General features: G+C 38.6%; 1 protein-coding gene across 17 annotated transcripts in view; it reads left to right on the top strand.

The window, feature by feature from the left end:
- The window catches only part of LRCH3 (leucine rich repeats and calponin homology domain containing 3), a 69,183-nt gene that overhangs the window by 37,112 nt on the left and 18,164 nt on the right, over nucleotides 1-13,907 (top strand). For 7 of the 17 annotated variants that reach the window (XM_068163982.1, XM_068163972.1, XM_068163987.1 and 4 more), the window contains exons 9-15: nucleotides 2,283-2,431; nucleotides 4,338-4,414; nucleotides 7,349-7,444; nucleotides 7,876-7,927; nucleotides 8,070-8,210; nucleotides 9,441-9,488; nucleotides 10,610-10,663. In XM_068163982.1, the coding sequence (XP_068020083.1) occupies nucleotides 2,283-2,431; nucleotides 4,338-4,414; nucleotides 7,349-7,444; nucleotides 7,876-7,927; nucleotides 8,070-8,210; nucleotides 9,441-9,488; nucleotides 10,610-10,663 (617 nt within the window). The remainder of the gene's footprint in view (nucleotides 1-2,282; nucleotides 2,432-4,337; nucleotides 4,415-7,348; nucleotides 7,445-7,875; nucleotides 7,928-8,069; nucleotides 8,211-9,440; nucleotides 9,489-10,609; nucleotides 10,664-13,907) is intronic. The other 10 variants (XM_068163984.1, XM_068163986.1, XM_068163980.1 and 7 more) reach the window with 3 other exon arrangements.

The following is a 13,907-nucleotide window of genomic DNA, read 5'->3' as shown; positions in this document are numbered from 1 at the left end:
CCACCGTTGTGTCAAACAGTGTAAAAGCACTGTTGTGTTAAGGATGTTACAAGGCAAAATCAGATAGCATCTGAATTAGGATTATTTAGGATGTCAGCCTCTGTGTATGTGCTCTGTTACAGTCCAACTGCTTTAAAAGGTGTTTTGGAATCTTGAATTTTGGTGCATGGAATTTTGGTATTTGAGCTGCTGGGGAAATTTACAGCAGTAATAAATTCAATGCTCTGTGCTGACTGCCATTGGAACAGGATGAGCAATTTATCATATTTCCAAGGCTTAAAAGTGCCTTTTTCAGTACTCTTGGATTTTGATCTCAATGTGCAAATCATCTAGGAGACACTGGTATTTTTCACTGGCATTGCTGGTTTTGCAATTTCTCTATTGAGTGTCCTGCAGTCTTTCAGTAGCACCCTCATATTTGTTCAAGAGATGATAGCACTTTCCATGTTTCTTGATCTGTCTACAGTACTTCTCCATTTAATTTACAGTAATCTGCTGCTGCTACTGTCTCTTTTGTTTGTATGTCCCAGTTTTAGCATTCTTCCAGGTTTGTTTTCTTTTCAGTCGTTCCTGCTTCTTTTTCTGCACTAATTATTAGAGCTCATCCCCATATACTTTAGTTTTTATTTTTTTCTCTGTTGCTCCCTGTTTTCTATTTCCCCTGATGTCTACAATTCATATTACCTATCTGAGCATTATTCCTTCCAGCTACTTTTAATTTTCTGTCCCCAACTTTGACTTTTTCTTCTCTTTTCCCTCTTTCTCCCTCTCTTCATCTTTTGATATCTTCTTGGTCTTATTCATCCGTGCCACAATATTTTGCTTCATTCTACCTTCTAGAAATATCTGGAACTTTTTTGATTGACTCAGACTCTTTTACACACTACTGGACAAAAAAATCAGTTTAAACAGTTACATTCAGGCACAGTTAGAAGAATTGAAGACACTGTGTCATGGTAAGCTCTGGGAAACCTTAATAACAGGTAGTGCTGCCAGCTCCTCTTCCAAGACTAACTTTATTTTGTTCTTTGGGTTTTGTACACCAGAGCTTTCAAACTGCCTTACCAGTCTTTTAAGATGGAGCACAGTTAGTTCATGAGTGGGAGTGTCTGAGAGGGACACAAGCCATAGTATGTGGCTGTCAGTAATGCACTGTCTTAACGGTGATACTAATGTCTTTCACCCTATACTGTATTATTGTTATTATTTAAGTTTAATAAGGAAGACTGGAAAGAAGGAGGGTTTTTTGGTTTTGTTTGGTTTGTGAGGATTTTTTTAAGATTGGAAACTAAGATGAAGATTTAATGAAGCCAAAGTACATAGGAATGCTGTTTTGGATGGTTGTGGTAGCAGAGGAGGTGGTTTTGCCAGTAACAGTTGCTAGATTGTGTGGTGAAGCAAAGAGAGCTCTGTTTTAGACAAGCAGGAAAGGGGTGGGGGAGTAGAAAAAGAATGTCTGCAAGAGAGTCTGGAGCAAGTTTGGGGAGAGAAAAAGAAAGCTCTAGGGCTCAAAAAAGGAGCATGCCCAGCAGAGCATTTTTCACCAGGGTAGTTTGCTCAATGTCATGACACTCAGAATCCCTGGGCAGAGCAGTGACAAGTGGAAGAATTGCCCTACATAACATCGCCCACACAAGGGAAAATCAATGCTAGCCAAACTGTGCCTTTTCTTGCTCTCATGTCTTTTTTTCATTCCTCTTTTTAAAAGAGAATTGCAGATGCTTTTATAGTGTCTTAGAGGGATTTTGTTGCTTTCTGTTCTGTCCTTCATTATTTTCACATACACTTCTTGTATTTATGGCATTGAAATCCAGATGATTTGGACATCCTGCCCCGTCTTGTTGCAGTAGTAAAAATAGTAGAAGTATCTTGTCATATCCATTCTAATTTTTCTGACAGATGAACTCTAGAACCAAAAGAAATTACTCAATGTACACGAATCATTGTATAGCTTTTGGTACGGGGGGGGGGGGGGAAGTAAGATATTTGCTGTACTTTTTCAGGCACTGAGGAAGTATCTGCAGCCAGCAATAGAAAACAACATGCTTGATACATGTTTCTCATTGTTTTTAAAAAGCATAATTTTTTATCATCATTTCAAAATCTGATTTTAAATAAATGTCGGTGAGCCTGGCAAAATTCAAGAGCTTTTAGTCTTCAGCTTTCCCAGATGGAAGAAGAGCAATCGAGCCTCAGCTCCTGACATGACGTTGTTGTTTGAGCTCTTTCTGCTCCTGTAGGTTATCTAATTATGGGTGTTCTCTTTGTGTATGTATGTCAAGTGGAACATGATCTCGATCAGATCGACTATATTGATAGCTGTGCCACAGAAGAGGAGGAGGAAGAGGTGAGGCAACCCAAGTGCATGGACTCAGACAGCCTCAGCTCACAGTTCATGGCATATATTGACCAGCGGCGAATCTCTAATGAGGTGGTGCTTTTACTTAAATTAGTTACCTTCATACACCCCAGGAAAGTGTTTGTGATGAAATTAATGCTTCTTTGTTGTTGGGATTTCTTTATTTCTTTAAAAAAATCTGAAGAGGAAGAGCACAGTGTTGTGCTTTTTTGGGGCTGGAGGGCTAAGTTGCTCCCAACTGCCCTTTAGGATATGTGGATGACTCTTTTCCTGTCATGGGTTCTTGCACACTTGTGCTTTAGGCTTATATGAGGTTAATTTTAGCTTTTTCTTCCCAGAGGAGTTCTGTCTTCTAAAAAACATCAAAGTTGGTGCTTCCAGCTGGTAATTGGTGATATCTAGAAATTTGTTGGCATTTATTTGATAGTACTGAATGTGTACTGGCTTTATCAAGGGAAAAATTGCCACCAGCCTAAAGATTTAGAAATTTAGCAAGTCACCTAATTTGGCTGTTTGTGTTGGTTACAAGTTATTTGTCATTAAACTCAGTGTCTCAAGCATCCCTTTTAAGTTAACTTAAATATTCAGACTTCTCAGGAAGCCTGCTCTTTGCTCAGGAGGATATGTTTCTCTCTTCCTGTGGAGCAAGGCTCTGGAGCTATAGTACAGACTTGTATATGTATATAGTCAGTGTTGTGAGCAAAACCTGCCATCCATAGTTTCAGATAAACCTGGCATGAAAAGTATACAGTTGCATGAACAATAAGTAAAATTATTGCTAGATGGGTTAGAAAGTTCTCTGGACAGCTTTGTCTCTTCTGTCTAGAAGCAGATGTAACTCTGGACATTGTCCTGTTGCTCACCACCAAAACACCCACAAAATTTAATAAGGCAAGCTTAGCATACACTATCTTAATGACAGTGGCTTTTATTAATTGCTTAGTGTATCCAAATGATGTCCAGGCCCTGAAGGGCAGTGACTCCAGGAACGTTCCTGTAATTTCTCATGAAGAAATTGTTTAAAAGTGGATCATCAGCATTTGTGTCGGAGCCTGGTCCTGATTTTTGTCCACTTTATATTGCTTTTTACTGTGTTTAAAATCAGTGCCACAGATACCCAAGAGGTGCGTTCATTTTGCAGACCCCATAAATGCAATACCAAATCACAAAAGCTGATGCTGCCTGAAGCGTAGATACCAAAACAAAGCTCAGAAAGACAACTGTTGGCAGTGCAACCCCAGGACTCATTGATCAACAAAAAAGCTAGCTAGTCCTGGTAATTAAACTGTTTGCTTTTTAACTGGAGCAGCAGTTCCTTTAAAAAGACAATCCCAAACATGCTGTCTGCTACTAAGGAAGGCTAACTGTCTGCACGCAGGCACGAGTGAAAATTGGCAAGTTAATCTTAAAAGGTTTCCATTTTCTGACATTGATGGATGTCAGTGAGTTTTAATTAATGCCAAGGGCAATATGTCTCTGTTCCCAATGGGATAAATGATTTCATAGCTCAAATTAAAGTCTAAGCTGTTCTCATTCATCCCATGTCTTGCTTTCTTAGTCCCTCTGTCACCTGTGTTTAAGGCATCACAAAAGACCATCAGCTATTGTATCTTATATTTCTGTGAATCCAGACTACGCTGCTGTACACTTGTGTATACATTCTTTGGAGCTTAACTCTACATGTCTTCTGAGTGGCATTAATTATTTTCTGCCTACATGGACTTCTCTGCACAGTTCTTAACAGTATATGAGTAGGCATATTTAATCATGAAACTGAAGTTTGTTTAAATTGGAGGTAAAACTAACAGTGTGCTTGCCGAGTTGGAAATGGACGTCCCTGAGTTGTGTTCTTTGGTTCTCTGTCAGGTATTTTGAATACCAGCCATTACAAATGTTGCTCTACAAAGACATTCTTTGACATTAATGTACAGTTTTCTGAATAAGGTAATAAATGCATTTTCTCTGTTGTTTTGCTTAGAACTCACCAGTAAAGCCTGCGTCCAACAGAGAATCTCAGAGAACAGAGGATACAAAACGATATTTGCATCAAAACAGGTAAGAATTTGCAGTAATGGTAGTTTTATCCAGTTTCATGATGAATGCAGAGCAGATTTTTACTGGATGTATTTAGAAAAAGACATTTTTCTGTGGCTTCACCAGAAATGTGCATGGCACTCTATAAATAAATTACTGCTGCAGGTTAGCAATAATGACAGTGACAAAAAAACATGGCTCTTCTAGGCCAGTGCTCAGCTTTCAACTGCTTGGTTGAAGAAATCTGCCAAAGTGAAGTTTTTTTAATGGATTTAGTATCTGCTTTTCACTATTAATTTGTGTATTCATTAAATAGCTGATTTAAGCTATATTACACAATGGACAGAAGGGATAAAGGTAGTGCAGGTTTAGAAGTATGAAGAAAGTTACTACGGAGTGTCTGATGTGCTGTGAGGTCATATTCTTGGTGACTGTACTTCTGTGAGAGTTTAATTGAAAATGTCCTTTTCTTTACCATAACTATGAGCTTACATGAGGGGAGGAAGGGAAATAATGGGAGTCAATGACAAAAAGATGTTGATTAGTTGAACAAAGTAGACTTTTGGAGCTGTGTCTGTACTCTGTGGTGATCACTGGACTTATCAGAGGGAATGCTTATCCCTAAAATATGTGTCAGAATATGAATGAGAGGGTTCAGTTTGAGAAAAGACTTTTGGGTGTCAAGTTGAAAGAATGGAAGATAAGTACATGTATAGCTGCTTGTTAATGGAATTAAAATCAAAATTACAGAATAACAGAATGGTAGGGCTTGGAAGATCATCCAGTCCAAGCCCTCTGCCAGAGCAGGATCACCTAGAGTAGGTTACACAGAAGTGCATCCAGGCAGGTTTTGAATGCCATCACAGAAGGAGACTCCACAACCTCTCTGGGAAGTCTGTTCCAGTGTTTTGTCACCCTCACAGAGAAAAAAGTTTTCCTTCTGTTCATGTGGAACCTCCTAGGCTCCACCTTGCACCCATTGCCCCCTGTTTACCACTGGACATCACCGACAAGAGCCTGGCTCTGTCCTCTCAACACTTGCCCTTAGTATGTCACTGAAGCATTTCAGTGTTCTGTGGAGCGAAAGGGAGTGTACAAGGACTCAGCAGAAAACCAGTTCCATTGTACTAGGAATGTTTAAAAAAGAAAAAGGAAGACCACTGCTAGCTGTTGTATGTCATTACTTGTGCTGTCAGTAGGAAGTCATTCCTGATGACATTCTGAAATACTATTGAAAGAGAAAAGTAAATACCAGATATTTTTCCTGAGTTACAGCAACCTTTTGACAGGTATTGAAATGTGCAGTAAACATGCAGATACAGTAGCTGTACTGATACACATGTATCAGGAGGGCAACTCCTTCAGCATATTTCAGCATTCCTTATCCTGTAGTTTCTACAGGTAAAGCATAAAATAGTACAGCGGTCTAACGTGTTCTCCCCAAATAAAGAGGGTGTTCTTGGTTTTGTTTTTCTATTTGAACATTTGTGGCCAACGTGGAAATAATTAGACTTTACAAACACCAGATTCCATGACATGACTGAAGGAAATAAGAGAAGGCTCATTAGCCAGGAGAAAGTTGCTGTTTATACAGACAGATTTGAGTGATAAAGGAAATTGTGCTTCAGCAAGGTATCCAGTGCTTTCAAAATTTAACTTAAGGATGGCAGTGGATCTTCATGTGGAGGTAGTTAATCAATAATCTAATTTCATTGTAGCTTATTCATGTTATGCTGCTGCAGAATGAAATTCTTAACGAGGCACTAAAACCAGGTCATATTCTTACTGCCTTCAAAATTTTGTAACAAGCAGCCATATGACAATGAGTAGGGTTTTTATATTTGAGGCTTGTATTAGTCAAATATTTCATTTGTGGCAACCACAAGCTGTAAACTGCTTCCACAATAATCCTGTGCAAATGCCTTGGCAGGCAGCCTCTTTGTTTTCTTCTGCAGCATGCTGAATCCATTAAAACTCTTAGAGCTGGATGTAATGCAGACTTCATCTCCAGAGTGCTTAGATTAGTTGATTCAGTTCTCTAAATACAGTTTGTGCCTCTGGACAGACCGTGGTGCATTCCTGATGTTACAAAGCTGCGTGTCCTCTGGTCTGAATATGCTTCTTGGTACTCTCGGATAAGCCCAGTCCTGTCCATAATGCACAGTAATGGATTTGTCATGTGCATCAGTGCTCCTTTAAGTAACAGAAGAGACCTGTAGTGTAGGTGTGAAGGTCCTCAACATCTCTTAAGCTTCTCTGTGCAGAATAGGTAATAAGTCTACCCACAGGCAACAGGACTGGCACATAGTGTGTCTCTATTCCGTAGCTGCTCCAAGAGCAAAGGTTGCAAAGTTTAGGCTGTCAAGAATCAGTTACTCCATTTCCATCAACTTCCTTTCTAGACAGCAGCATGGCAGGGAATGTGCTGTAAACTGTGGACCCTGGGGATTTCAGTGCTAGCAGCTGTCTTCTAGCAAAGAACTGACTGCAGAGTTTCTGTTGCTGATACAATGGATGTTTACCTTGTGACTTTGTGTAATGGGCTTGATCCTGATGGCTAGGAGGTCATCACTTGATAGGTGAAGTGAGCAGATTTGTTCTGAATGTGTCAGAAAGTGCTCATGTTTAGAAATAATTCTTCTCTTTCCAGAGCAGAATAAGCCCTACAGTAATCAGAATATAGCCTTCAGAGAGAGATTACATCTTTGTGTATTTTGAAATTGCTGCTAATTGAGCAAGGTATATTTATTTCATTAAGAGCTGCAGTAGTTATGATCTGATTTGGAGTCATCACAACATGATATCTTCAGTCATCCTAAATTTTGCCTTTGTGGTTAGCAGAAGCTAACTGTCTAGGCATTTATTCTTAGAAGAAAGCAGTTGTAATCTAGAGAAGTAGTCATCTGACAGTAGTTTCAGTGGCCAATTCCCCTTCCACCTGGTGTTTACCCACAGGGATACTGAGGAATTACGAAGACCTGAAACTCTAAATTTGGTGCAGGACAGAGAGCATCACCAAGTACTAAGGAGTTATGTGGACAGGCCAGAGAGGTAGGGAAAAGAAATTTATAGTTTCTACTTATTTATTTTATTTATTCCTCTCCCAAATAACCATAGTAGCCAATTGTTCCTCTAAATGGGGATCATCTGGAAAGTTCCTGTATTGGTTACTTAACTAGCTCTTACGGAACAAGTATAAAGTACTGAGTATGTCAATGTAATAGGTCAAACATACAATCCCATTGGTGCATCCTGAGCTGTAGAAAAATACTATCACACTTCAGAAGAGATAAAAATGCAGGGAATCTATCAAGTAAAATGAGTTAAATTGTTATCACAGCAGTTGGTTTAACAGCTTTGCTTACTAAACAGTTTCTCTTCTGATTTGGTGAGATTAGTATGTCGCTAACAACTCGTGTATGAACATTTAAGTATACTTTGAATCTGAAATATAACCAAATCTCTGTTTCTCCATTTGTCAGACCCCTGGCCGATTCACCTTACTTTCTCTCTCTATCAAGTCACCATAGTCAGGTAATACATTGAACTCAACTATTTTGTTCTTTTGGACAAAACCAAATTAATGTTAGCTTTAAAACATGGATTGTTTCTCAGAATCCATCTGGCTTACCCTCTGTAGCTCTGTCTTCACAGCCTGATGCACTCTTTATTCCAGGTGCCTAATACAGATCCCGAGCTGCACCGCAGGCACATCGAGCGTACCCGTCGTGAGGCCCAGCTAGCAGCCCTTCAGTACGAGGAGGAGAGGATGAGGACAAAACAGATTCAGAGAGAAGCTGTCCTTGATTTTGTTAAGGTACCCCCTTTTAGTGCCTACTTGGTATTTCTTATTTTCTGAATCCCTTGAAGAAATTTAATTGCCAAAATCACTAACAGTTGTGCATTACACTCTTGGGCATGCATGGCACTTTACAAAGGAGGTAGAGAAGTAACATTTAAGTTGGTGCTGTAGCTTAACAGGCAAAACTGGAACTGGGGAGGAACATGGAAGAGATTTACCCAAAATATGATTGTTTCAAAGACCCCTGTTTTTATTGTAAATAGTCCACCTCATTCTCTCAACTTTTTATTTGCATCAGTGTGATGGGATTGGTATAAAAAAGAAGGGGTCTTTATTGGAGATGGCATAGAGGCAATTCAATTTTGAAGATAGATTTGGCAGAGGAGGCAGCATTGTGGTGTTTTTATGGTGCATAAATTTGCTTCCAGATAAAGCACAAGTGCAGGTTTATAGTATGTCAGAAACTCTGTGGACACTGTGTCTCTGCTTACTCTTTCACTGCATATAAACAAAATACTAACTGCAAAGTAGTCTGCCTGCTTAGTGTGCAATCTTGTTTATGTGCTAGTTGACTTAAATTTATTTTACTGTGTACTGCTCTGTTTACTGTGACCTACACAAATTTAAGAAATGCTGCAGTTAGTATTTTGGGATTAGGGTGGTCTGCATAGAGGAAGAGATTGCTGCATTGGATTTATTTATGTAATGTATGTAGTTAACTTAGAAGAAGATTTTTAGCTGCCTGAAATTAGTTGGTGCTGATGAAAAGCCTGATCTCAGGCCCCTGGCTACATTTTGTAGAAAAGATGTTTGTATTAAAGATTCAACACAGACTGTCAGTTAAAGATTTCAGACACTTAGGATGCATTTTGTTCATTAATGAGCCCTTTGGGGGGTTGGTTTTGCATGTGTTGTTTTTTGGTCTTTTTATTCTGTTGCCTTTGTTATTCATAAGCGCTTTACTCTCAGCAGTTAAACTCCTCCCTTGGGTTTATTATGTGTCTTTAATATGCAAACCCAATTTTAATCCTGTTTGGTTTTGTATGGAGTAAAGGTTGGGTTTTTTTGCTAATCATATCAAGGAAGTTTCACCTGAGTGGAAATTTGCAATTTCCCCAATGCATGCCTTATTTAAAAAATAAGACTTGTGTTGTAAAACACTTCTAAGTTGTGCAGGTTTTTCTGGAGCTTTTGTTTCTCTGTCACATTCTTTTAAATCTATCCTTTTCCTTTCTTTCCCTATAGCAAAAAGCATCCTTAAGTCCTCAGAAGCAAAGTCCTCTGGATAGCGAGGTAAGAGTCTCATAGGAGTATGACTAGAGATGACAGCACCTGAATGCTTAGCTCTTATCCACCAGAGATACTTTCCTGATTGTGGAGAATTCTTCAGGTCTGGGTTATTATGTAGCTTTTTCACGCTGAATTATTAAGCCTTGGTGTGGGATTTTTATGCTTGTGGGACCAGTCAAATATTTCCTTCTGTTCGTGTAGCCTGCCTGTCTGAGTTTGGTGTTTTATTGTCTGTTGTGTGTTTTCTATGTTCTATACAGAAAATACATTTCATATTCTGTTTTTAAGATGCTCCTTGCGAGCAGTTACAGTTTACTTTCAAACAGGAGTATTCAGACAGGCTGCTGCATTGTAATCATCCTTCACTGATCAGTTTCCTACCACTAGCTCACCAGTTTTCCCAGAAAAAAATTAAGCATGAGAATTTTGAGGGCCATCAGGAAAGTAATTTTTTAACGGTTTTATTGCAGTGTAGTTTTTATAATCAAAACCAGTAAGTCGGTAGGGAGCAGCAATCATTAGAAGGCTTAGTGTTCTAGAATATACAGAGCTGAGCCAGTGACATCTGTTCACTCTCTGCATCGGATTTCTGCATAGTAATAGCTCTTCCACTGCATGCCCATCCCCACTTTCCTCCAGGGAAAGATAATTCACTTGGCAGTGTTAATCGGATCAAAACTTTTAATGATATAATGAGTATAAATAGTTCTTTAGCAGCATTTTCCAGCTAGCTAATTTTTTTTTGGCTACAAAATTACTGAAAGATGGGGTAATTTTAATAGTTTTTGCTCCTTTTCTTTCTTAATGTCCTTCTGTTCTTAATTTGTGCTTTTAAAGGATCCTTTGTTCTGCCACAGTAAGAAAAGTGAATACATAGTTGTCTGTATTTGCTTGAGACAGAGCAGAAAGCAGAGTAATTGTTTCCTTAAGTAATACAAATGCACAGTAATTCATGGGTTATGTGGCTATATAGTCCTACAGTTACATTATGGGGTTTCAAACAAAAAAGCCTCACAATGCTGTAAACAAGCAGTACATGTTCCAAAATGTCTGTCTGTTCACATACTGTGTGTTTCTGACATTCTCTGTGTTTCTGACATTACTCCATCTCTCCCACCTCCCAGTGTCCCTTTCCATCCAGAAGGTCTCAGCATACTGATGATAGTGCCTTGTTAGTGGTAAGATCCTGCACGCAATGGCCTTTTTATGTGGCAGACTCTAGAGCGTAGAAATAACATGTTGTGATTGTCTTAGATTAGACCAACTCTTCTGGAGCTAATCTAAATAGCATAAAACATGACCACCTTCTTTGAAAAGAGGCTTAGCTGTGAACTTCAGCAGTATGTTAGTACTTGTACTCAGCCATTTGCTAATATTATAGCGATGGCTTTCCACAAAACAATCCGAGCTTAGCTTTTGCTGAGAGCAGAAGAAAAGAACTGAGAGTAAAGAACAGCTTCCAAAATTAAAATGTCACTCCTAGTTGTTCTGCTTTGATATCTTCTCTCTTCAGCTTGCTTCTTAATTAATGTGCTCTTCAGTGTCAAGTAAGCAATTTCATGTATCGAGTACAGCCTTCTGCATTAACTTGTCTGTGTCCTGCACATGGTGGTTAGAAATGCTTAGTATCTTGGTAACTCTATCACAGCTCAGGCAGAAATTGCTCTACATGTGGATATTACAATTCATTAAATACTCCTCATGCCTTTCTAGTGCTCATTGATGAAGATGTCTAAAAAATAATTATTTTGAACACTTAGCAAGAACAAAAACGTTTAAATACTTAACTCATGTTTTATGCTATTCCTCCCCTGATGGCATCTTAGCCATGTAGCATAATGAAATAATGTAAATAATGCAATAATCCATGTTTGTAAAGAAAAACACACTTGGTTTGCCTGCTGTTGCATGATTGCATGCCTGGGATGTATTTTCTTAATCTATGTGCTTCCACAGCTGCTTAAATTTTATTTAGGCAGTGCTCTGTGTTAGAATGTCTCTCTCCAGAACATGTTGATCATGATACCTCCTGTCTCTCTATTCAGACCTTTTGGTTTTCCTGCTTTCACATGACTAGCAATATGTGGGAGAGAAGGAAAGCTTGTTACAGTACAGATTTAGTGATCGTGCATGTGCTTGTTTAGAGAAATCACAATCAATTAGCATATTGAAATGTGCTGTCATATTTAGATAACAAGAAACAGGAGAATAGTAGTGATTTGGGTTGAGCTCTGATACTCCTCTTCTGTTTGGTTGGGTGATCCTGTGACTTGTGTTGTAAAGCAGTACATAGAATGTTGCCTTACCTGGCAGAATTTTCAGAAACTATCTTGAAACTGGCTTCCATCACTGTTGATTTCCTTTGTGTCTTCAACCACGTTGCATCTTTGCACTTCACAAAAATTGGCCAGGCTGGTACAGGAGGACTGAACTAGATTTGAAAGCAATCCTTTTTTCTCTTCATGTTTCTTTTGATTCCTTGCTATTTTCCAGCAACACTAAGCTATAGTATATGAAATACTGTGGGGTTTTGGTTTTCAAACTGCTGGAGTATGATTTGCAGCGCTACATTGTAGTGGAAATACACACTGTGTCTAATGATGACATATGCCAGAACAGCTGTTTCTGGCAATTATTTCAACTGAAACATTAAGCTCATGCATTTGTAGCACTTTAGTTTCCACAAACATGTTTTGTACAGTAAAAACTTGCTCAACAATAAGGAAATGTTTATTAGTTTGCTTTGAAAGGAAGGTCTGTCCTATGAGTTGAAATCACTGCTGCCTTTTTATATCCGGTTGGATTTCATGTAACATTTTCTTTCTCCTTAGATCTAGCTAAATGTCAAAGCCATAATTTCTGCAGGTGACTCTTTTCATCCACCAAATTCCAGTGGCATTTCATGTCAAAATTCTTTTTATTAATAACAGTTTTTAGCACACAGTTTCCATTTACATGGTTTCTTCTCTGCCTTTCTTTTCATTAATAGCAGTTTTTAATACACAGTTTCCACTTACGTAGTTTCCTCTCTCTTTCTCTCTCCACTTAAAGACTACATGCAGTAGTGCACATCATGCCTTCAAAGCTTTTGTACACTGGAACTTGCAAATAGGTTAGTTTAAAAAAACAAGTTCTAGTTTTTCCACTGATTATTCTAGCTTTATGGCTTGAGTGTAACACTTGTGACAAGACAGGAGAACATTATGTAGAGGTAAAAAGGTAGAGTAAAAAACCCTCTTTCATTCAGCATTCTCCTCATTAGGTCAGCACTCTCTAAGCAGAACACTCCCTTTTATTTTGCTCCAAACAATGTTTTCCCACTTGAATCTAGAGAAAATACTTTTTAAAGGAGTAAATCTAATGCATAGTTAGACAGCAAGTGAGCTTTCTTTTATTGTACTGTGTTCTTGTAGGATTGTCACTGCTTGAACAAAAAAAATCTGTGGTGTTAATCTCCATAATTCTTTTGGTCTTCCCCTTGTTGTCTTTTATCATGGTTTAAAAGGCATTCACATTGCACAGGTTACTCTGCTTCCTTTTGTTTGTAAACAATCTCAGGACAGTCTAACTCACAAAATAACTACCCATTCTTTCTATGAATCTTAATAGATCCATTTAGCTGTATGTTTCTACTACATACCTGGGATTAGATGGAGTTTGCCTGTAGTATCCCATTTCTGGCTGTGGTGCATTTCTCTCTGTTGACTTGTAACAGCCAGACTAACCAAAACATTTCTGAAGAGATGTAATCGGTGGCCCCTCTGAGAAAATGTGCTGTATACCTCCTAAGTTTTATATTGGTTATATCCTGCTTGCTGCTCTCAGAAGGGTGATGCTGTTCATCAAAATTCACATTACTTATTGAGATAGTGTCAAGGCTTAATATTTGGCTAATGATTTCAGATGTGATTGCTTATGAATCATATTTTCACCCAAATATCCTACTGTTCTCTCCCATGCTGTCCCTTATAAAGTGAGTACCATGGAAGGCAAAAAATGAAGAAAAAATAATAATTCCTCCAAGCTGCTGCTCAATTTCCCTGTTGTGAAGCCTGTGACATACTTGATAAGCATCAGGCAGCTGGTGTGACCTCTTCCTTTCATAACCTTTGTGTCATTGTTGCCTTGTGCTCCTTTCATTGCCTCGTGTTCTCTTGTTCTGTTCTCAAACATGGCTTGAGGCCATCGTGTTAGTATTAGCACAAGGGATCTCTGAAATACTTTGAGTTAAGGCTTTGAGGCTCCAGTGTGTTACAAATAATAATGGTATGGGTAAAGTAATCAGGACTTGAATTATGCTATCTTGTACCCAGAAGTTTTCTCCCAGACTGTTGGCATACGTTTGTGTATTCAAACATTTAATAATCATATTTGCTTAAAATATCCTTATTTAGTTTGTGCAGAGTTCTGGCTGGACTCTTG

This window comes from Melanerpes formicivorus, unplaced genomic scaffold (assembly GCF_026170545.1).
Source record: "Melanerpes formicivorus ecotype bairdi unplaced genomic scaffold, bMelFor1.0.p_v2 SCAF_76, whole genome shotgun sequence".
NCBI classification, from domain to species: Eukaryota; Metazoa; Chordata; class Aves; order Piciformes; family Picidae; genus Melanerpes; species Melanerpes formicivorus.
This window is presented reverse-complemented; position numbering and strand designations above follow the sequence as displayed.